At 40.2% G+C, this 24,200-nt stretch overlaps 1 protein-coding gene across 6 annotated transcripts in view; it reads left to right on the top strand.

Annotated features, from left to right (window-relative positions):
* ELMO1 (engulfment and cell motility 1) overlaps positions 1–24,200 on the top strand; it is a 635,207-nt gene that overhangs the window by 342,499 nt on the left and 268,508 nt on the right. For all 6 annotated transcript variants that reach the window (XM_049894506.1, XM_049894502.1, XM_049894503.1 and 3 more), the window contains one exon: positions 12,240–12,348. In XM_049894506.1, the coding sequence (XP_049750463.1) occupies positions 12,240–12,348 (109 nt within the window). The remainder of the gene's footprint in view (positions 1–12,239; positions 12,349–24,200) is intronic.

The raw sequence follows: 24,200 nt of genomic DNA, 5'->3' as shown, positions 1-24,200 counted from the left end.
ATAGTGTGTTTCTAGTAATTCATCCATTTCTTCTAGGTTTTCCAATTTGATAGAGTACAATTTTTCATAGTAATCTGATATGATTCTTTTAATTTCAGTTGGGTATTTTTTTTTTTTATATATATATTTTGATACCACCTATTTCATTTCTTATTCGCCTGTTGTTTATCATTTTGGCCAATGGTTTATCAATTTGTTGATTTTTTTTCAAAGAGCCAGCTTTTGGTCTTGTTAGCTCTTTCAGTTGTTTTTCTGTTCTCTATTTCATTTAATTCTCCTCTAATTTTTATTATTTGTTTTCTTCTGGTACCTGAGAGTTTCTTTTGTTGCTGTCTTTCTATTTGTTAAAGTTGTAAGGATAATTCTTTGATTTTGGCCCTTTTTTCTTTTTGTATATGTACATTTATTGATATAAATTGACCCCTGAGCACTGCTTTAGCTGTGTCCCAAAGGTTTTAATGGGAAGTGTTTTCATTCTCATTGAATTCTATGAATTTCTTTATTCCAATCTTCATGTCTTCTATAACCCAGTTGTTTTTGAGCAGGGCATTGTTCAGTTTCCAAGTGTTTGATTTCTTTTCCCTGCTTTTTCTGTTATTGATTTCTACTTTTATGCCCTTATGGTCAGAGAAGATGCTTTGTAATATTTTGATGTTTTGGATTCTGCTAAGGCTTGCTTTATGACCTAATATGTGGTCTATTCTAGAGAATGTTCCATGCGCGTTGGAAAAGAAAGTATACTTGGCTGCTGTTGGCTGGAGTCTTCTGTATATGTCTATGAGGTCAAGTTGGTTGATTATGGCATTTAGATCTTCCATGTCTTTATTGAGTTTCTTTCTGGATATTCTGTCCTTCACTGAAAGTGGTGTGTTGAAATCTCCTGCTACAATTCTGGTGCTATCTCTCTTTTGAATGCTGTTAGAGTTTGTTTTATGTATCTTGCAGCTCTGTCATTGGGTACATAAATATTTAATATGGTTATATCCTCCTGGTATATTGTCCCTTTAATCATTATATAGTGTCCTTCCTTATCCTTTGTGGTGGATTTAACTTTAAAGTCTATTTTGTCCGAAATTAATATTGCCGGTCCTGCTCTTTTTTGATTGTTGTTTGCTTGATATATGTATATTTTTTCCATCCTTTGAGTTTTAGTCTATTTGTTTCTCTAATCTAAGATGTGTCTCTTGTAGGCAGCATATAGGCGGATTGTGTTTTTTTATGCATTCTGCCACTCTCTGTCTCTTTATTGCTGCGTTTAGTCCATTTACATTCAGTGTAATTATGAATAGGTATGAGTTTAGTGCTGTCATTTTGTTGTCTTTTTTGTGTTTTGTTGACAGTTTCTTTTTCCCACTTAATTTTTTGTGCTAAGTAGTTTATATGTTTTTTCCTCTTATTCGTTGTAGTTGGTTTTGTTTCTGCTGAGTCTCTGTCTTTTTCTTGTATTTTATTTTGATGAGTAGGATTGTTAGTGTCCTTTGTAGCTACTTTAATATTTTCCCAAGTTTAAACCTATTATTTCTTTATGTTGTCTTCCTCTCCGTATGAAAGATCTGTGACTACATTTCTTAGTCCCGCTCTATTGTTTTAATGTTGTCTTCTTTTACATAATGACATCACTGTTTCCCTGTTTTGATTTATTTTTGTGATTTCCCTATCTGGGTTGACATCTGATTGCCCTGTCCAGTGTCCTAGTTTCACTTTCATATTTGAGATACAGTTTTGCTGTATATATGATTTTTGGCTGGCATTTTTTTTCCTTCATTGCTTTACATGTGTCATCCCATTGCCTTCTTGCCTGCATGGTTCCTGCTGAGTAGCCTGAGGTTATTCTTATTGACTCTCCTTTGTAAGTGACTTTTCATTTATCCCTAGCTGCTCTTAAAAATCTCTCTTTATCTTTGGTTTTGGCAAGTTTGATTATAATATATCTTGGTGACTTTCTTTTAAGATATACCTTATGTGGAGTTCTATGAGCATCTTGGATAGATATCTTCTCATCTTTCACGATATCGGGGAAGTTTTCTGCCAACAAATCTTCAACAATTCTCTCTGTATTTTCTGTTATCCCTCCCTGTTCTGGTACTCCAGTCACTCGTAGGTTATTTCTCTTGATAGAGTTCTTCATGATTCTTAGCGTTTCTTCATTTTTTTAAGTTCTTTTATCTGATTTTTCTTCAAATATATTGGTGCCAAGTGCTTTATCTTCACGTTCAGAAATTCTGCATTCCCCTTGCTCAATTCTGCTCCTCTGACTTTTATTGAATTGTCTAATTCTGTAACTTTATTGTTAATCTTCTGAATATTGGGTTGCTGTCTCTCCATGGATTCTTGCAGCTTATAGAATTTTTCATCATGTTCTTGAATAACCTTTTTAATTTCTTCAACTGTTTTATCTGTGTGTTCTTTGGCTTGTTCTGTGTATTGCCTGATCTCCTTCCTTATCTTGTTCCTGATGTTTTGAAGAGTTCTATGTATTAATCTTTTATATTCTGTATCTGATAATTCCAGGAAGGCATCTTAATCCAGAAGATCCCTTAATTCTTTGTTTTGAGAGCTTGTTGACGTGATCATCGTTTGCTTCTTTATTGATTTGGTATTGACTGTTGTCTCCGAGCCATCCATAAGTTATTGTATTAGTTTATTTTATGTTTACTTACTGTATCCTAGCTTCTTGCTTTGTTTTGTTTTGATATGCCCAAATAGGTTGCTTGAGTGAGCTAGCTTGATTATTTTCACCTTTGAAACTCGTAAGGTCCTGCCACCAGATAGCTAGAGGTGTTATCAGGTATATGAGCCTAGGAGTCCATTCACTTTTCTTATATGGATTCAGCTCATATGTCTAGGTAGTTTGTCATCATGTGTGTGGTACAGGCTCTGCCCTACAGTCTTAGAGGGGCAGGGGTGATCAGTGTAGTACCAGTATGTGGTTGCAGCAGAGGGTCACACTCTGAACAAGGCAAGGGGCTGACGACTGTCTCCCGAGTGTCTGTGAGGAAAGTGCATCCCTGTTCCCTAGAGCGTACAGGTGGGTGGATTGTGCAGACAGACCATGGGCACTCAATGGTTTTGGTTGTAAGAACTTGGAGGTACCAGTTATCCTTGGACCCCTGTCACGTGTGGCTGGGTGACCTGAGTGGAGCCAGTAGTCCTTAGGCCCCTGATGTGGATAGGTGAGGACCCTGTTGAATAGGCAAAGCGATGTCAAACATCAAACATCCACCTCTGCACCACACAGTTGAAACAGTTGCAGTCTGCCAACAAGGGTGTATTCTCCTGAAATAGGCCCTCACAGGTCCATGCAAGGGGGAAAGGTATTCAAAGTCCATGGACCATTTATGCCTGGACAGGAGCCGCTTCTGTCCTGAGCTCTCCTGGTTAGTGGAGCTGGCAGATTATCTTTTCCCCCAACTGTGAATTTATTCCTTCTCCAAGGCCGGGAGTATGGCTCAGGGTGCCTAGCAGGACCTATCTCAGGCCCAGGGAAATCAACAGCCACTGAAGCCAACTTGGGGGCTGGGGGTGTGGTAAAATATACACGAGTACTTAGCTTTTTCCGAAAGCGCCATTCTTCTCTGGTTCTAGAGGTGTGAGTAGGCTGTGTGGCTTTCTGTTTCTCCCTGAGAAACTGTGGTCGAACACTACCACTAGCCCACCGCAGTTGCTCCTGGGAATGGTGTCCAAGAGTTCACGGCGATTCAGGTCCAGCAACTCCTCTCCGCTTCTGAACCATCTCTTCCTCCACCTGTCGCTCAGTCCATTTTCTGACTTTTCCTTTCATGTTCAGGCTCATAGCTTTCATAAATGTAATCGTCTCACTTGTCTTTTTGGGTCTTTGTTGTAAGAGGATTCACCGGAAGCGTCTGACTACTCTGCCATCTTGGCCCCGCCTCTCCCTGCACATCTTTAAAAACAGATGGTTTGCTAATGATGAAAACTGGGAGCATAGAAGTTACATAACTCTAAATCTGTGGTTCTCAAAGTGTCATCCCCAAATGTCAAGCATCCTCATTACCTAAGGATTTGTTAGAAATGCAGATTTTTGGGCTGACCCTAGAACTATAGAACCAAAACTCTGGGAGTGGGGTCCAGCAATCTGTTTTAATTAGCCCTCTTGGTGAGTACAATGCTAGTTCCAGTTTGGGATCCCCTGTGTTAAATAAACAAGACATTACCTTCCCAAGCCTGTGGTGATATCCAGGAGCACAAGTGCTGACAGAAGAGGGGAAGTTTGGAGCCCAGTTTCTTTGATGAGGCATCAGCTGGGGAATCACTCCTGCTTCCTCTGGCTTTTGGAATCTACAACAGAGCTGATTCCTTCGTTTCCCTCATTGATATCAGGGTCATTGCACAGGCGTGAACACAAGTCCTCCCTGCTCTTATTGATTTCTTCCCCCATCTTTGTGCTTCCCCAAAAGCCACCTGACACACAAAGGGAAGGGCTTTCAAGCAGAGTGCGGGTGAGGCTTCTCTGTGTGGCACACATCCTGCCTTTGTTAAACACTGTGCCAAAGTGCAGGGAGTGTTTCTTTTTGGTTGATTAATGTTCAATTTGAGGTCTATTATGAACCTCCAGGCTTTAATTACTACACCATTACCCAGTCAATTCCTTGCCATTTTATATTTATGGCCTTGATTGTGCCTCTGTATGTGCAATTGCCTTATTTTATTCTGGAAGGATTTCACCTCATTAGCTGAGTTTCATACCATTCCTTTCATTTGTCCAGATTGTGATTTATCTTGGTTCCCTGTGTGCATTTTTGGCTTTGTGCATTCACCAAATCTGACCCCTTATACACTCTTTTTCCTGGGATGCATTGTTCTTTTGCCCTTGGAAGCAGCTCTTTAAGTGTTTGCTAATTCTCCTCATGGTGTTCTTTTACCTGGTAACCTGCTGTGCTCACACCTTTTCCCTGGAAGCTGCCAGCTTGCCCAGAGCCCCTCTCAGGGCTTGGTGTCCTTGGCCTTGTCCAAAGGCCTTGAGGGCTGGCTCACTCAGCCTGGAGGTTAATTACAGGTCAGGGAAGATGAGAGTGAGAAGCTTTTCTCTCTCTTTTTTTTTTAAGAATATATTTCTTAAAATAATTTGTGAATATTCTGTTGCTTCCCTAGCACTCCCTCCCTCAACCCCCCGGTGCCACAGAAAAGTTTAGGGTCTGGTTCACTTCCTTATTTTCATGGGTTCTACCCCCAATCTACCAAATCAAACTCTGGGGGGTAACCCAGCAGTCTGTTTAATAAGCCCTCCCCATGATTCTGAGGCATACTAAAAGTTTGAGGATCACTGTTCTAAAAAGATGTTAAAAGCACCTCTGGAAACCCACCTAAGTCAGGGATAATAATTATTCCACCTGCATGATTACTTTACCAAAGAGCAGAATTAATAATCTCTACAACAATTGTGTTTTTTTCTGTTGTGTCATTTTTTTCCCCAGCAGCTTTGCCCTAGAGCTATAAGAGTATTTCAGAGAAGCAAATGGCAACACCACAGGGCAAGAGCTTCATGTAATTATTATCACAATAGCCAGTGGTCCATCAGTCTCTTCTCTCCATCATTGAGTGTTCACAGTGTTTCAGGCAGGTTTGTTTTTTTTTTTTTCCTATTTGATCTTTACATCCCTGTGCAGGTAGGGGTTTCTGTTCCCATATTTACAGGAGAAAACTGAGGTTAAGGAGTGGGTCCAAGGTCATTAAGCATTTTAGAAGATTCAGAGAGAGCATTCCTGTCCAGAACCACAACACTTTCTGCTCATAGCACCATGTTATAAACTTCCTGATTAAAACTTTGTCATTATTTATACCAAAAAAAACAATTGCTGTTGAGTCATTCCAATTCATGACAACCTCATGTGTTAATTGTAGAAATACTCCATAGGGTTTTTATGGCTGCAACCTTTTGGAAACATATCACCAGGCCTTTCTTCTGAGGCACCTCTCAGTGAGTTTGAACTGCCAACCTTTCAGTTAGTGGCCAAACGCTTAACCATTTGTCCCACCTGGGGACACCTATCACTATGTTGCCTTTTTCTCAGTAGGATTCAGTATAATTGGTTGCTAAGAGTATGTGCTCTGTGGTGAAGCCACCCAAAGTCTACTCCTGGGTTTATGTATTTCTGTGCTTTGTGGCCGTGGGAAAATTACACATTTCTGGTCATCAGTTTCTCTGTCTGTAAAGTGGGGTTATGGTAGTACAAGGGTGTTGCATGAGACCATCGGTGCTAGGCACTCAGACAGGTCTTAGTAGGTTAACACACTCAGTGGATGTGAGCTGCTACTCTTCTTTTTCTGTCCTCTCGCCTGCTTCTTTAAAGCTATTCTCCTTTATGGTTATTTACTTTGGGGCCTCTCTTCCCTTCCTGTAAAATGGGGATTTGGAGCAGGTGGACTGGCAGCCCTTGGCTTTAAACTTCCTGTGATTCTGACTTGTTCTGCTTTGTTTTCCTGTTTGGCATACTTTCTACAATTTTAATGTTCCTCTTTCTCTGCCCGTTTAAAATTATCACATTAGGGCTTTAACATGTTTGTTAATTTTATTATGGACTTGCTCAAAATTTATGGTCACAATTACCCTCTTGTGTGGCCCCCTCAAGGCAGCTCAGTGTTCTTTCCAAGGTTTTGCTCTGGCTTTCTAGGGACCAATCATCATTATCATTGGTACCCAGGGAAAGCATAAGAGAAGTGACCTCTTAATGGTTCCCTAGTCTCTGTAAAAGGAAGTAAAATTGGGCTCAGTTTTCGACGTTGGAAGAGGCCTGAGTCATGGTGATGGAATCCAAGGAGAGATGCTTCATTCTGGGATGTTCCGTGATCTGTTGCTAAGGTGGAACTACTCCTGTATTGGGGTGAGAGTGGGGGTCTCTTGTTTGTTGTCTTAACATGGGAAGAGGTTGGCATTCCCCTTTAGTGGACCAGGAGATGGGTTTTACAGGTTTGTTAACGCTTTGGCTGCTAACCAAAAGATTGGCAATTGGAGTCCACCCAGAGGCAGCTTGGAAGAAAGCCCTGGCAATCTTCTTCCAAAAAAAAATCAGCCACTGAAAAACTCTATGGAGCAGAGTTCTACTCTGACACATATGGGGCCACCATGAGTTGGATCGCCTTGATGGCAGCTGATTGGTGAGGGCCACAAGGGCTTCTTGGACTGTTGTTCTATAGTAGCCAGAACTGCTTAGTGTTGGGACTTCCTTTAATGCCAGAAACATTGTGCCATGAAGTGACTTGTTCTTTAGGGTTCTTGCTCATTCCTTAGGCTCGTACAGCCTGGCACTCCTGTGAAAAAGTCCTGCTTGAATATGCGCACATGTGACTTCCTCTCTTGCAATGTTGGTGGAACTCAGTGCTGACAGCACTACTTCATCTATATGCCTCTCATGCTATAATATCTAGAGGGTCCTCTGATTCCTTTCATAGGCTCTCAGAGGCCCATCGTTAGAGCTAGGCTCACTGCTGTCATGATTTTGGGTTAGCTGCTAGTAAAAGTGTTGTGTGCAGTGTTGGCCAAGGGCCGTACAGGAATAGGAAGAGGGAGGGAAATAAATAATGAGCACTAACTCTGTGAAATTTCTTTTATGCACTTTGCCTTAGTTACGTGATTTAATAGGCACAACAGTCCTGTGAAGTGGGTTTTAAAACCTTCTCTACATCCCATGAAGTGAAGAAATGCCATGGGCAAGCTTATACTAGTTAGGGGCAGCTTCGCCCAGGGTCTCTACATTATGCCTGCTTCCTATAGCAGCTTTGTGTCAGATTGTTGTTAGGTGCCATCAAGGCATAACAGAACAAAACACTGCCCGATCATGAGCCATCTTCACAATTGTTGCTATTTTGAGCCCATTATTGCAGCCACTGTGTCAATCCATCTCACTGAGGTCTCCCTCTTTTTTGCTGACCCTCTACTTTACCAAGCATGATGCTCTTCTCTGGGGATTGGCCCCTTCTGATGATGTGCCCAGGTAAGCAAAGATGAAGTCTTGTGTCTCTCACCTTTGGAGAGAACCCAGTAGGTATTCATACATTTTCCTCAGTTGCCTGTGAGGAGACTAATATGAAAAAATGTCAGATTAGAAAAAATGGCCCTGTAGCTGAGAGATAATGAGAGAAGCCCTTAAGGCTGACTCCAGGGCTGGGCTACAGGATGGGATGACTAGAAATGCACCGATGGGAAGAGCTTCAATAGAAAGTGGAGGGAAGTCTGTCATGGACAACCAGAAAACTATAACTAAGTCAACAGCAGGGTACTGAGGCTAAGAGGGCAAGGGTGGTCCTAAAGTCAGAGAAGGGATGGGTGTTTGAATGAGTCTGGTGTTGTGCTCAGCACTTAATGATCGTGCCCAAGCCAAATGGTTCCTGATCTGCACGGCTTGAGAAAAACAAGAAGAAACACAGAACATTCAGAGGGGAGCCTGAAAAATTATAGAAATAAAAGTCTGTGGGGACACTCGACAGCAGCTTTAGTCTCCCACCCTGAGGAATTAGTATTAATCTTCAAGGGTAAATGAGAGGAAAGAGAATCTTATACCTTTGTCTTAGAGGAGGAAGGTTTTAGAAACCCACTTCAGTGAGGTGGAGGAAATTGATAAAAGTTCCTTTTGCCTCATTAGACATGAAATCTCTTAGCTTTCATAATACGTATGTGGAGGCAGTTTGTAAACTGTGAAGGGGGCAAAAGAGATTTGGAAAGTAAACACCTTGCACATTGAATCCCAGCACTAACAGGCTAGCTCTGACTTCAGCAAGTCACTCTTCCTCGGGTTTCAACATTCTTAAAATATTTATAGTAATACCTCCCTTATAAACCTTATGGACTTGTTGTTGGGGCACATTCAGCATACTTTGTAAACTGTATTTTATACTTAATAACACACGAATATAGAGTGTTTTTATTTTATACAACATGCAGACAGTTACAACTCCTTTTGGCATATGACCTATTCTAAGATAAATGATAATGGCAGGTTTTAGTAGTCTATCCATTTTGGTGTTTATTCCAGTCTGTTTGCTCTTAAAACTGAGGGTAAGGTGAAAAAAGAAAGAAAAATATGCCTTGATATTTCCAAGTGGAACTTTTTAATACGTCTCGGGTGGATATGGTTAATGCCAGTAAGTCGAAAGTGAATATAGAGATATCGGTGTATTAATTAAAAAAAAAAAAAATCTATTGTCCAGTTTAAGAATTATCTCTTACTGTAGTAATATCTAGGAGCCCTGGTGGCACAGTGGTTAAGCATTTGGCTGCTAACCAAAAGGTTGGCAGTTTGAATCTACCAGCTGCTCCTTGGAAACCCTATGGGGCAGTTCTATAATATCTAATTATTAACAATCATAGTCTTTTCTAAAATACACCTGTAGGAATGTTGACCTTAAAACTTACACAGGTAACTTTAAGGATTTGTGTCTTGCTTTGTCTAAAGAAGTCTATTAAGAGAAGGATTTATTTTTTTTTAGGTAGGTAAATATGACAAGATGGATGGTGCATTAGAGAAGAAAAAGGAGGGCTTCTCCAAGCTGATTTACATATTGATTACTTAAATTACTACTTAATTTAGTGCCTTCTAATAAACTGTGCCTTGGAAATGTTTCCCAAACATTTATTGGCTGCAGTAATTCTGCCTACAGTGTGTGCAGATCACATCGTCATTAAATATTGATGCGCTCATGAAATGTTAATAGTATGTTAATGTGAAATGCACTGAAATGTGCTCTCTGGGAGCTGGCTGAAAACTACCTAGCTCCTGTCTTGTCTTTATGTTCTGCCTTCTTCTTGCTTGGATTTTTCCATTCATTTTCTCATCATCAGGAAATTCAGATTTGCCCCCTGTTGTGGCTGTCTCAGACGCAATTTTTTTTAAAGAAAAGTAAAGATGCACTGACTAATGGTAATTTAGTTGCCCTCCCCTCCTGGTTTCCTGAACTGAAATTCCCTGTTAGAGCCAGAAAACCAAAGAAACGAACAAACAAAAAAAATTGAAACCAACTGCCATCAAGTCGATTCCAACTCATGGCAACCTTGTGTGTTTCAGTCGAACTGTGCTTTGTAGGGTTTTCAGAGTTGTGACCTTTCAGAAGTAGATCACCAGGCTTTTCTTCTGAGGCATCTTTGGGTGGATTTAAACCAGATTCCAGCTGCCAACCTTTAGGTTAGTAGCCAAGTGTTTAACTGTTTGCACCACCCGGGAAGGCTTCCCTTTAAAGGAAGGGAGTGATTTAAGTTACATCTAATAAGACTTCATGTTCAGGCAGATTGGTAAAAAAAAAAAAAAAAAAAAACACTCAGCACTCAGCTCTAGTTCTGTGGGTCAGCAAACCTGGCTCCACCAAGTGTCCTGAGGCACCTATTCTACCAGCAAGCCTCCCTCCCAAAGGCACACAGCTGCTTCTCATTCAGTCGGCCGGGAAGCCTACCACCTAGTCTCTTGCCAGTCTCCTTCCAGCTTCCTGGTTCTGCTGCCTCTGCTGCTGTGGTTTCGCTGCCGCTGCTTCTTGCCATCTTCAGTGTCACAGATCTCTCTGTCTCCTGTGTCTAGACGGCTCTCAGCGCAGGGATTCTTTCTTGGTGGTGGTGAGATCCTCTCTTTCTCACCTCTGGGATGGCTCATTTCAAGCCCAGCAAGATGGCAAAACTGACCATTCCCTTTGGTGAGCCACGATTATCCTGTTTGCACAGGTCCACCCAATTACTTGGCGAGAAAGGCCACACAAAAGTGATCCATTGCACCCCATCCTTTAATCCTCAGCTAAGAACTTTCTTGATTACCAGATTATCTAAACTGTCCTTTCTCAGCCGTTCCCTGTTACTCTCTGTCACTTTAACAAGTTTTTTTTTTTTTTTTTTCATAGCACGTCTTATAAACTGTAACTATCTCTTTTGTTTCTATGTCTTCCTCAGTTAGAATGACCACTCTCTGAGGTCAAGGTTCTTGTCTACCCTGTCCTCATTTTATCATCCGGGCCTAACCATCTCCCTAGCATATAATAGGTCCTCAGTTCAGAGTCTCAGGGAAAACAAAACAGCAAGTCACTACACAGCATTGTTGTTTATGCTACTGGGAGATATTCAACCAAAAAAAAAAACCCTCAAACCCGTTGATGTTGTTGAGTCAATTTTGACTCATAGGGACCCTATAGGACATAGTAGAACTGCCCCACAGGGTTGCCAAGGAGCAGCCGGTGGATTCAAACTGCTGACATTTTGTTTGGCAGCCAAAAGCTTAACCACTGTGCCACCAGGGCTCCAAAGTGCTGGGCTATTGAGGAGGTATCATAGCTCCTAGAAAAATCAGATGCAGCTTCAGAGATGGATAAGCTGATTCTCGTGGTAAGACAAGCGGCCTCCTCAAGTATCTTTCCTTTGTGCAGAGCTTCCCTTTGTTGGCATATGACTTTGAAATTGAATAACTTTAAAATGGGTTTTTGTTGTTGTTTTGCTTTTGCTTATAATTTATATGTAGAATGGCTCCCTTAGTTGTAGGTGATAGGAGCATCTTAAGGAAAGAGGGGAATATCACAAGGACAAAAGGACTTTCAGAGAAAGGGTTGAGCAACCCAACTACCAGGACAGGGAAGAAGCTGTGCTTCAGGAGTACGTGGCAACAGCGACTCAAGTGCTCCCAGAGCTTTCACCGTCTCTCTTTTCTGCTTTTCTTTACATGTGGGCCTCGTGGTCTTTTTTTTTTTTTTTGCAAGCCAATGTCCTGGTAGCGCCTGTGCCCACACCCACAGGCACAGTCAACATGGTTGGGCCAATTTCGCCCTTGGTATGATAAGCCTCAGGGTGGTATGGCTGTGTCACATGCTCCCCTGGTGTGGGTCAGGCAACTAACACCAAGGAGTGAAATCTTATGAGAACATGGAAACTTCTGTTGGAAGTGTGGGAGAAGAAGTCCCAGAAGAGAGGTGCTGCCCTACAGAGGGGAAGATGTGGCTGGGTAGACAAGGCAGTAGTTTTGTTATTTAAGTGAAAAGTCTTTATTGGGCTATTTTGAAAAGCTCTCCGTACATAATTCTGTGAAAATGGATACAAACAAGCAAAATATCCTCTTCCACAGTCACAGAGAGTTGTCGGAGATTGGGAAAACATGAAGATTTTAGAGTCCAAAACACTTGGAGTAAAATTTTGTTCCAACCCCAAGAACCTTAGTTTGGGGCTCTGGAGCAGATTTCTGTATTATAGTAGAGCTGATATTCTTGGTGCTTTCCATAAACTGAATTTCCTCTCTGACCTGTTCCCTCTCACATTGCAGATTGTGCTGGAGAACAGCAGCCGAGAAGACAAGCATGAATGTCCCTTTGGCCGCAGCAGTATAGAGCTGACCAAGATGCTGTGTGAGATATTGAAAGTGGGCGAGCTGCGTAAGTACACTTGTTTCCCACGCAGGCGTGAAGGTTGGCGGAGACCCAGCTTCCAAGGTTGTGTCCTGACCAACACAAAGATTTCCCAGAGTGCTGGCAGCTTCGAACAGTCTTCGAAGTGCAGCCAACACCCTTTGGCTCAGGCTCCCAGTGTATGTATTTCTTCATGTCAGCTCTGGGAATAAGCATTATTAAAATCTGCAGGAATAGAGAAATTTGCAGGTACTACAGCTGCATTTTAAATATTTATAAAGACGAGCATATATTAAAGCTGGCTTGGATTTACTGCTCTGTTTAGGAAAGAGAGCTATGAATTATTTTTAAATTCTGGTTTATAACCTACCAGTAGATCATTTTCTTCTCTTTATTTCAAAACAGTTTTTCTCTATAAAGACAAATTGAATACCTTAATGAAATCCTCTTGCTCGCAGTGTTTTCCTTTGTGTGGAATGCTTTCTCTAAGAAAGAAGGAATTACTGAAGAAAATGGGTACCTGATCATGAAAAATGTGGTCAGCAATATGCTTTTTGTGCTTTTTGTTACTTATATTACAAAATTTAGGAGAGGACACCCAGAAAAAAAAGGACATGATATTCTTTTTGCTTTTCACTCATTGGCATAATATAGCTTTAACCTGTTAAGGTTAATCAGTCCCAACATCATGGCAATGTTGAGTCTGCTTAAAGTAGCTAACATTCATTACCTCCTATAAATCTTTCCTCGTTGACTTAATAATGTGAACACCAGAGAAGATTGCTTATGCTGGAAAAACGTTAAGAGTGTTTGGTATTATTGTGACAGCCAGGGCCAGATTAAGGCATGTGAGGGCCCTAAACACTGATGATCTGTGGCGCCCCCACCTCTGTTTTCTTATGCATTCGAATGGGATATGTGAGTTATATATATACATGTACGTGTGTGTGTGTCTTAGCTATCCAGGATGTATTAGTGATTGAATGCAAAAGTGGTGTATGCCATTAAAGCGGAATGAGATGAACAGGGTTATAAAGTTTTTAGTAGATGTGGGGTACTAAGATTTTTACTATATACCACATTTTCTACAAAAAGAATATTCCACATATTCTACAACAAAGAAAATGAGCCAGTGAACTTAGTTGTTTCAACAATCAATGTAAAATTCCGTTGATCTTCCACAACGAAAAATTGACTTTCACCGGTTTTGCTTTAAATGGCTCATACTTCAATTGTGAGCCTTGCTTTGTAATAAATGCTATAATTAAAGATGAACAAATGAAAAGATATCATAAAATTTAATGATCCAAAAACAATATTACAACAAATTACTACATTTTATTTTAGATAGATCTTTCATCTCTAACATGTTATAATTAAAAACATTCCTTTCTGTTCTTTGCTTTTACAAATTCTTCAATGATTTCATCACAGTTAAGCTGCCAGATAACATCTACTTCCATTCATAATAAGGATAATGAATTGAGTCTTTCTTGAATCGTTGTTGTACACTGAGGGTTTTTGAGTATCTTTAGGGATGAAAATGAGTGTTCAGTTGTACAGTCTGTGATCATTAAAGTTAGGAATATGTGTAAAGTAATTTCAACATTGGGAAATACCCATTGTAGTTTTTCTTTTATTATGGAATTATACGTGCCTAAAAAAAAAACATGAGTGAAATTTGTCTTTCCTGAATCTGTAAATTTAGTTCTCATGTAAGAATGAAATTGTCACACTTCGTAAAGATTCGTATTTAAGTCATCGGGATAAACCAAACCAAACTCATTGCCGTTGAGTCGATTCCAACTCATATCAACCCTATACGACAGAGTAGAACTGCCCCATGGGGTTTCCAAGTAGCAGATGGTGGATTCAAACTGCCGACTTTTTGGTTAGCAGCCAAGCTCATTGCCACTGTGCTACCAGGGCTTTGTCCTCTGGATAAGCCTGCAATAATTTCTTGGATGCCTTCATGCATCCACATTGTTTAAGAAGGAAAATCTATCTGAAAGAATTTTCTACACTTTTGCCCTTTTTTTCATGCAAGATTCATGTGTGTCAGTGATGGTGTAGTATGTAGTTAAAAGAAATTGATCTCTGGCACGCAATACTTCTGGAGCATTTCATTTCTTTCTAATGCTTCTTTGATGGTGAACTGCATGATAATCAGTACTTGACAGTATTTGTTTTGTTGTGTTTTCAAAATCTTCCAAATCTTCTTTTAAAGTATGAATATACTCTGTTAATGACTGGTAGAGATCTGTGCATGCTTTTAAATTTACTTCTGGATCTTGGAGAGCTTGACTCGTCTGATGAAAATGCTGCAATATATTATTTCACATAATCAGTATAAATACATACGCTAGTGTTTGCATTCTGTTGGAAATGTTTTTAGCTTCTCTTTTGGTATCTCCTTTTCTATCTGATCTTCAGTAATATTTTCTAAGGCATCTAGAATCTAAGTGTACAATTCCAGGATTGCAGTCATTGCTACAGCTTGCACTTCCCAACATGTATTAAAGAAACATTTTAATACTTAATTATGGCCTAAATATGTTTTAAGAACTGCCGATTGGTAAGTAGGGATGGCAAAAAAAAAACGTAGAGTAACTGAACAGTAGAAAAAAATCAACTGCTTCCAGACAACAATCTACTGCAGCATTGTGAGAGAATTGGCCTCTGTACTTAGAAAAACTAATTTTGCAAACTTCACGTAAATAGTGAAGTACTTGATTTGCAAATTCTCCACTGTTATAACTTTTAAAGCTACTAAATGTGATGATAGCTCAACAGGTTTTCCATCTGTTGGAGATGTGTATCTTAAAACATTACTTACCTGATCTTTATGCAAAAGATCAAGAGTAGAATCTACAAACTGAAATATCAAGCTATACTTATTTCACTAAAAATAGCTGATTGGACTTTATCACTTATTAAGTTTGTTCTTCACACAGTGTTTTAGTCATATATGATGAGTTGCTCTTTGCTGTGTTACCGTATTTTGAGATGTAACCTGCTAAAAATGGATCAAACAAGTTCAACCAAACCCACACAGTTTCCATTTGGTAGAGACTCAAATACTTCATTTCTTCCTTGATAGGATAGTCCACATTCAGTGATTGTTACAAGGACAGCAACAACATGTTGCAAAATGGCTTTCCAGCACTGATGTTCTTCATTAATTTGTGTTTCCAATTCATGAGTTAAGCCAAAATCGTATCTTCATTTTGAATATGACAACATACAGTCTCTGTGACTTGAACTGTTTTCATGTTTATCAACCATATTGGAGTTGTGCAAATTGCTAAATCCATAGCTTAAAGAACCTTGCACATGGGCACCCTGGTGACCCTGTATGAACTTTATTTCTGGCTGGCACATTCTCATGCACTGAAGCTGGTATTAACTTCATTTAATGCCCTGCCAGTTCCCTTCCCTGCAGTGCTCACTTTTTCTTGTGTCCTGACTGCTTGCCATCTATGGATCTTTGCTTTGGACAACTGGTGCCTCTGTTTTGTTGATGCTCTAAGCATGTGCTTACCTTGCTTATTGGGTAATCTCTCCCTGGTGAAAGTGTAAATATTCAGTCACCTGCTTGAGAGCTTAAAATAATGGTCTGAAATGATTAATGGAAAGAAATCCAATGATTTAATTAGAAAGGGGGTTCAGCTTTATTTACAGAGTAGAACTAACTATAGGTGCTGTTTGGGTAAACTAGAACATTTGAGCTTAGTAAGGAAAAAACTTAAGACTTTCAGTTGGTTTGACCAAGCATAGCAGCTCATACAATCCTCCAGTGGGGTAAAGGGGTGCCCATCTGAACAGGTAAGGCGTCATTACTTACAAGCTCAGAGTAAAGCATCTTTGAATTAGAACAATAGTGATCTAACCTTTGGTATTTCTGTGTCAATCTGGTTTTTACCAGTTGCCATCAAGTCAATTCTGACTCATGGCAACCCCGTGCATATCAGAGTAGAACTGTACTTCATAGGGTTTTCAAGCTCTGATTTTTTGGAAGTAGATTGCCAGGCCTTTCTTCTGAGGTGCCTCTGGGTGCATTCTAACCTCCAGACTTTTCATTAGTAGTCCAGTGCATTAACAATTTGCACCACCCAGGAACTCCTCTGGTTTAAGGATCACCAAATGTTAAGATATCCACTTACCTGGATCCTCTCTGTGAGTTATTCTTCCTACTCCCTCCTTAGACTAACTTGTTAAGAGTTCTCTCTGCAGTATTGCCTACTGTTTACTCAGCTTAAGGAAGTAATTTCTGAATGAAACAAACCCTTCCAAATTTCTCAGCCTGGTAACTGTAGCCATTTCTTATTTATCACAATTGTGTAGGGGAAATTGCAAGGGCCACTTGTTAAAAAACACTGTAATATCATCTAAGATTTTTAGGAACTGGGGAATAGTTGTACTCTATTTAGCTAGCAAAAGGAGCCCTGGTGGCACAACAGTTGGCAGTTCAAATCCAGTCAGTGGTTCTGTGGGAGAAATACCTGGCGATCTGCTACTATAGATTAAAAAGATTACAGCCTGGAAAACTGCATGAGGCAGTTCTGCTCTGTCACATGGGATCACTATGAGTCAAAAATCAACTCAGTGGCACTCAACAACAGCAACACTTGTCTGGCATTCCTTGTTTCCATGTTACTGTCCTGCATTGCCTTTTCCTTGCCACCTCCACATTCATCTCTCTCATGGTATATTTTGGGGATTAGCACTCCTCAGTGTGACAGCAGAAGGTACCCTCTTCTGTGCTATGCCATGCTGTACCCAGCTTGCTGTTCTCCTCCTTCGCCCAGTGGGCAAATATCTGCCCTGCATTAGGTGCAGCAGATGGTTAAGTGCTTGACTACTAACTGAAAGGCTGAAGGTTCAAGCCTACCCAGAGATGCCTTGGAAAAAAGCCCTGGAGATCAGTCTGCTTCTGAAAGGTCACAGCTATTGAAAACCCTGTGGAACAGTTCTGCTCTGAAACACATGGGGTCATCATGGGTCAGAATTGACTTGACAGCAACTGGTTTGGTTTTTTTGGTTTGGATGTCAGTGGGGCCCCTGTCTGGTGGGTGGAGGGGGACCATGGTGCAGGAACCTAAGCAGCCCACCCTCATCAGGTGAGTGTAAGCACTGTGCTTGGAGTAGGTGGGTATAGAGTAGGGTGCTGTCTCTGGGAAGTACAGAGCAGCCCTTCCAGCCTTTTGAAGAACTAGAACCAGAAACCAGGATAGCACCCGATTCTTCTATGCTGAGATTATGGAGTAGGGATCAGGGTAAATGACTCAGGGCTCCCTGGGGGTACCCTTGCTGCTGCCCTTGGGCTGTGGATGATTTCAGAGCCCACTTGATAGTAGAAGGAAGCTCCCAACATTCTACCACAACTGGCTCCATGTCTGGTCAAGCCTGGTATCCTGCAGCAGAGCTGGACTTGGACAGCTGGGTCCAACATGCTCAGTGCAGCTTCCTCCATCTAAGACAATAATACGTTCATTTATTTGCTCAATAAAAATTTGTTGAGCACTTACTTTGTGCCAGGAACTGTGCAGGGAGGATCATAAACCAGATGTGGCCCCGCACACCAAGAACTTCTGCTTCGGTAGATGCAAGAACAATCTGCAACTGATCGCAATACCTTCTTTTTCTTAGTAATTGTAAGTCACTATATTTTTCAAAAATATGCCTGTTATCTATTCTAAAGCATAACTTTTCCAATGTCTTGATAGCTCTAAGTTTCAAACTTTGACCTCTTTGGAAGGCCATCATCTATCTGCAAAGACCTTTCTGGACATTTTGTAAGCCCATAAAAGAGTTTCATGTTTCTGAAGTCTACATGTTCAAATGAGTTGTTTTCTGCTTATAAAATATTAAAGGGTTGCTACATTCTGATTGAGTGCTAGACATCAAATGATAAAACACCCGTGGTCAAAGGGAAATTGCTTTTTAATGGATTGCCTATTGCCCATTGCCATAATAAATAAGTTACTAATATGAAAAACAAATCTGAATGTACCCTTATGTTGAAGGGGATATCTGTTTTTCTTCTGAAGAAAATTAGTTTCACACACAAATCTGTCTTCTTTTGGTCTGCATGTTCCTGCTTTTACCGATTTCCTAGGTTCATGATTCTGAGCCCTTCTCAAAGAGATTTGTGTTAATAATTGACCCCCAACCATGGTCACTTTTAGCTCTATAGGCTAGTCCTGACACCAAAGAAGTATCCAATAAAAAATCTAATTGTTTGAAAAAATATATATATATAAGAAGAAAGATCCAATTTTCCAGAAATTATTCGTCTCTTGATTTTAACTTCAGATCTCTTGAGGACACCACTTCTGAAATACCAATTACATTTTGGTGTCTAGAACAAACATATTAATGTTCAATTAAATTACTGTTACCAAATATTTATGTACAGCTCTTTTAAGTTGCTTTTTTTCTTTAAAAAATTATTATTTTTCTGCTTCTCAATTATTGATGTTGCAAGTGGCCAACATTCCAATAGTGTGGTCTAAAATAATGTCTATTCATGTTTTCAGAGCTCATTTAATTAAATAAACATGTATTAACATTATCGATCCCTGTAACACCCCCAGGAATTAATCAAGATCAGTACCATCTTTGTTTATTAATGAAGGAAAGAATTGCACTTACTTATATTGTCCGGGGTCACTGAGCTCAAAATGGTGTTCAAAAGCCCAAGAAAGATCAGTGTAGGAAGAGGCAGGAAAGTAGAATGGTTGGCCCAGCTGTGAATTACAGCTCAGCTTGAGCATGTTTCATCCTTGTTCTGAGCTTCTGGTGTCTTATCTATAAAACAGAGATAACAACTATGCACAGTTTGGACTTTCCCTTAATGGGATAATAATGTTGCCTCAGTCGAGGCTCTCTTTTTTTTTTTTTTTTTTTGCAAGTCATGGACTCTCACCTTCTATAAGCAAACTGCAGGTAGATAAGGATGAGGGAGACAGAGCTTAAGTGACAGCTGGAACCATGGCCCGGAACAATGTCGCTTGTCTCCTACTCTCTACATATTGACTAAAATTATTCTTTTAAACCTGTTTTTTCTCCACAAGTCTCTCTTGAGAGCAAGGTACTTGTTTTCCCTTAGTGTCAATTTGTAAAATCCCAAGGAAGAATGCTTATGGACCTGGCTTTGGTCCCATATCCCCATAACCTGGGTTGTATGATTGGCAGCTCCAGCTAGAAGAAAAGATTGACGTAGAGAGAGGATCGAGTCTTTAAAAGAAGTATATTTGCGTGTGGTAGGTGGGGAGGGGGAAGAGAGGTGGGCGCACCCTTACAGAAAGGAGGCATAGCACAGACAAATCCATTGATACTACAGATGTGAAGTCCTTAAGAAGACACCCAGCTCCTAATTGGGAGTAAAAAATGGTAGCTGTTATTTTTGTTATTATACTTCTGGTCCCAAAAGCAAATGATAAATTGTTAGGGAATGGAAGGAAAACTGGATTCCCAACCTAAATAGGTTAGTTACTTATCTTTTGGCTATATAGCAACAGACACAGCTATAGTCCAACGTCAGGTATAGCTAGAATATTTTTTTCTTATCGCTCTCTCGTTTATTCATTCATTCAATAACTACAGGGTTCCTTCTCTGTGTATCAGGATCTGTACTAATCACTGAGGACACGGGGTTAAAACACCTCCTGCTTTCTTAAGCAGCTCATGTTTTAATTGGAGAGGCCTTCGCATAAACACATGATTATAAAGCATTGTGCTGTTTGTATCATCACATTCAAAACATATTAACAGCACCAGGAGGCAATGGCTGGTTCTTTCCGTATGTGGGGCAGGGCTGAAGAAGGAGGAGTCTTGGAAGTAATGACAGAGAAGAAGAAATACGTGTGTGCGTGTGCAGAATTACAAAGATGAAGAATGACCAGGCAGGTATGGAAGGGGAAGGATGGGAAAAACTCTTGCTAGGTCCAGGCAGTGGGAGCCATGGGTGAAAAGGCATGGAGACTCAGGGAATTCTAGTTCCATGTGACTAAAAGCATAGGGTTTTGAAGATGTAAGCAAATGGGGGAGATGCTGGCAGAGGAAGCAAGGGTCAGATCATATTTGTCATGTAGAGGAGTTTGGACTTTACGTTTTAAGGAGTGGAAACCAACAGGACAATTTTAATAATAATAAGGATTGTCCAGTCAAGTAGGTCCTAGGGTTGGTTAACTCAACCAATCAGGATGTCATCAGAAACGAGCTTTAAGGTTCTTTCCATCTCTCTGTCCTGGCATCCTTGGCAAGTCAAATTTGTCCTCAGGCAGGTACCAAAATGGCTAATATCATTATGTGATCCAGAAGAATGAAGAGGCCTTTCTTCCAGTGAATCTCTTATAAAAAGCCAGAAACCAAACCCTTTGCCATCGAGTTGATTCTGACTCATAGTGACCCTAAAGGACAGAGTAGAACTGCCCCATAGGGTTTCCAGGGAGTGCCTGGTAGATTTGAACTGCTCATCTTTTCGTTAGCAGCCATAACTCTTAACCACTCTACCACCAGGGTTTCCAGATCTCTTATAGGATAGTTGTGTGGAAATATTTCCAAAAGCCTTTCAGCAAACTTTCTCTCATGTCTCATTGTGATGGATACTTGTGCTTAAACCAGACATTGATACAGGAAATGGGACGTCCTAAGGGCAGACCAGTCATCCCTGTTCCCTGGGCTGAAGGTGGAACCATGCTCCTCTAAAGGATATGATCACAGACAGGATGGTAGACAGCTGAACAAAATTGAGGTTCTGTTAAGTTACGACAAATAACTGCCTGAAGCCCTTCATTCTGTTTCCTTTAAAAAATCTTTTTCTGCATTTTCCTGACTGAAAACTATAACAAATTGAAGCCAGATAACAACACTCAGTCATTCCATCTTTATTGGAAATTGGGGGAATGCACTGATTTGTTTTTTTTTATCGTGGCAATATCAAAACCCATTGCTGTCGAATCAATTCCGACTCATTCTGACCCTATAGGACAGAGTAGGGTTTTCTCCTGGAGCAGTTGCTGAGTTTGAACTGCTGACCTTTCAGTTACCAGCTGGCGCTTAATCACTGCACCCCCAGGACACCTTAGCAATATCAAAGTTTGCGTAAAAATGGAAATTGAGCTTTGATGGTAATTTTTTTTTTTTTTAAATCACTGAGATGCCAGGGCTTTTCTGCCATACTTTTAGCAAAATGGTTATTTCCACTTCCTCAATTATATTTTCTTATGTGGGCTGTTCTCAGGTGTATACTGAAGGGCAGAATGAATATATATTTGTGATTGAAACCTTCGTATTTTCCTGAAACACTTTTGCCGTCTTCATCTATTTGATCATGTATAATTAAATTAAAATGTAACAACTATTTCACTGTTAAAAAAAAAGTAGAAAAGAAGCCTGCATCACACACTACGGAAATGTTCGCCATTTCCTTACTCTGTCTTGCAGTGGCAATATTTATTATAACACACCGGTGGTGCCTGAGTGGAGTGCCTTGTATAATTCATCACCCAGACACCTCTGCTTTAGCAAGTAAAAATAACACAGACGAGCAATCTGAAGGACTCTTTGGTGTGCAGCAGCAATTAGAATAGACACTTAACTCTGGGACATTGGTGTTTTTGTACATTGAGAAGTACCATCCATCACTTTCATCATTAGTCAGGAAGTTCTGGCTGAAGAAAGCTCAAGAAAATTAGCTTTTGACAATTAAACTTCTTAAAGACCTTTTTCTCCGTAATACAAGCAGTCGCCATATTCCATGTAAAGTGAAGACTCACAGATCTCAACTGCGCCTTGGATTTTCATGTTCTGCTTTCATATTCTACTTCAATGTTAAGTGTAAACAAACAAACAAACAAACAAAAAATAATGAATGATCAAACTGCAATCCTGGCTTTAGAAAGCTAGTCTACTTTTGACCGAGATTAAAATTGTCGTAGAAGGAATATAAAAGTCATTTGGTAGTGATTGTTTAGAATAATTATAAAACTGGTATCAGGATTTTTAATAGTATTATCACAAGACAGCAGGACATAATGTAAGATATCATAGCGACCCTATGTGCAGTAGAACAAAACACTTCCCAGTCCTGCACCTTCCTTACATTTGTTGCTGTTTGAGCCCATTGTTGCTGCCACTGTGTCAGTCCATCTCGTTGATGGTCTTCCTCCCTTTTGCTGAATCTCTGCTTTACCAAGCACGATGTCCCTCTCCAGGGACTGGTCCCTCCTGATAAAAAAAAAAATGTCCAAAGTACAAAGATGAAGTCTTATCATTCTCACTTCTAAAGAGCATTCTGTCTGTACTTCTTCCAAGACATATTTGATCATTCTTCTGGCAGTCTGTGGTATATGCAGTATTCTTTGCCAACACCAATATTCAAAGACATCAGTTCTTCTTTGGTCTTACTTATTCATTGTCCAGCTTTCACATATGATGCTTGGGTCAGGTGCTCAAAGTGACATCTTAGTCCTCAAAGTGACAGCTTTGCTTTTTAACACTTTAAAGAGGTCTTTTGGAGCTGGTTTGCCCAATGCATTACGTCTTTTGATTTCTTGACTGCTTTTTCCATGGGCATTGGTTGTGGATCCAAGTAAAATGAAATCCTTGACAATTTCAATGTTTTCTCCATTTAGCATGATGTTACTTATTGTTCCAGTTGTGAAGATTTTTGTTTTCTTTATGTTGAGATGTAATCCATACTGAAGACTGAAGACTATAGTCTTTGATCTTCATCAGTAAGTGCTTCAAGTCCTCTTCACTTTCAGCAAGCAAGGTTGTGTCATCTGAATATCAAAGGTTGTTAATGAGTCTTCCTCCAATACTGATGCCACGTTCTTCTTCATATATTCCACCTTCTGGGATTATTTGCTCAGCATACAGATTGAATAAGTACGGTAAAAGGATACAACCCTGACACACACATTTCCTGATTTTAAACCACACAGTAGCCCCTTATTCTGTTCAAATGACTGTCTCTAGGTCTATGTGCAGATTCCTCATGCGCACAGTTAAGTGTTCTGGATTTCCCATTCTTTGCAATGTTATCCATAGTTTGTTATGATCCACACAACCAGATGCCTTTGCATAGTCAATAAAACACAGGTAAACATCCTTCTGGTATTCTCTGCTTTCAGCCAAGATCCATCACATACCAGCAGTGATATCCCTCTTTCCACGTCCTCTTCTGAATCCAGCTTGAATTTTTGGCAGTTCCCTTTTGATGTACTGCTGAAACCATTTTTTAATTATCTTCAGCAACATTTTACTTGCGTGTGATATTAATGATACTGTTCTATAATTTCCACTTTGGTTGGATCACCTTTCTTTGGAATGGGCACATACATGGATCTCTTCCAGTTGGTTGGCCAGGTGTCTGTCTTCCAAATATGTTGGCATAGAAGAGTGAGTACTTCCAGTGTTGCATCCGTTTGTTGAAGCATCTTAGTGATATTCCGTCAATTCCTGGAGCCTTGGCTTTTTTCACCAATGCCTTCAGTGCAGCTTGGTCATCTTCCTTCAGTTCTGTCAGTTCTTGATCACATTCTGCCTCCTGAAATGGCTGAATGTCAACCAATTCTTTTTGGTACAGTGACTGTGTGTATTCCTTTCATCTTCTTTTGAAAGAAGAGTCAGAAGCCCTGTGTAATAGGTCTTTTGTCAAGACAGTTAGCCATGTTGCTCCTTAGTCTTTGCATCTATAAAATGGGGAAATCATTATTATACCTGAGATTCAGATTAATTTTTAAGAAGTTAAAGTGCTTTGTTAACTGTGAAATGCTCTACCGGTAGAAGAAAACATGATTATGAAGATGCACACCTGCATATTGCAGGTTGTAAATGAGTCTTCCTCCAATCCTGATGCCATGTTCTTC

The sequence above is a fragment of the Elephas maximus genome, chromosome 8 (assembly GCF_024166365.1).
Source record: "Elephas maximus indicus isolate mEleMax1 chromosome 8, mEleMax1 primary haplotype, whole genome shotgun sequence".
Lineage (NCBI taxonomy): Eukaryota > Metazoa > Chordata > Mammalia > Proboscidea > Elephantidae > Elephas > Elephas maximus.
The sequence above is the reverse complement of the archived record's forward strand: the minus strand, read 5'-3'. Positions and strand labels throughout refer to the sequence as shown.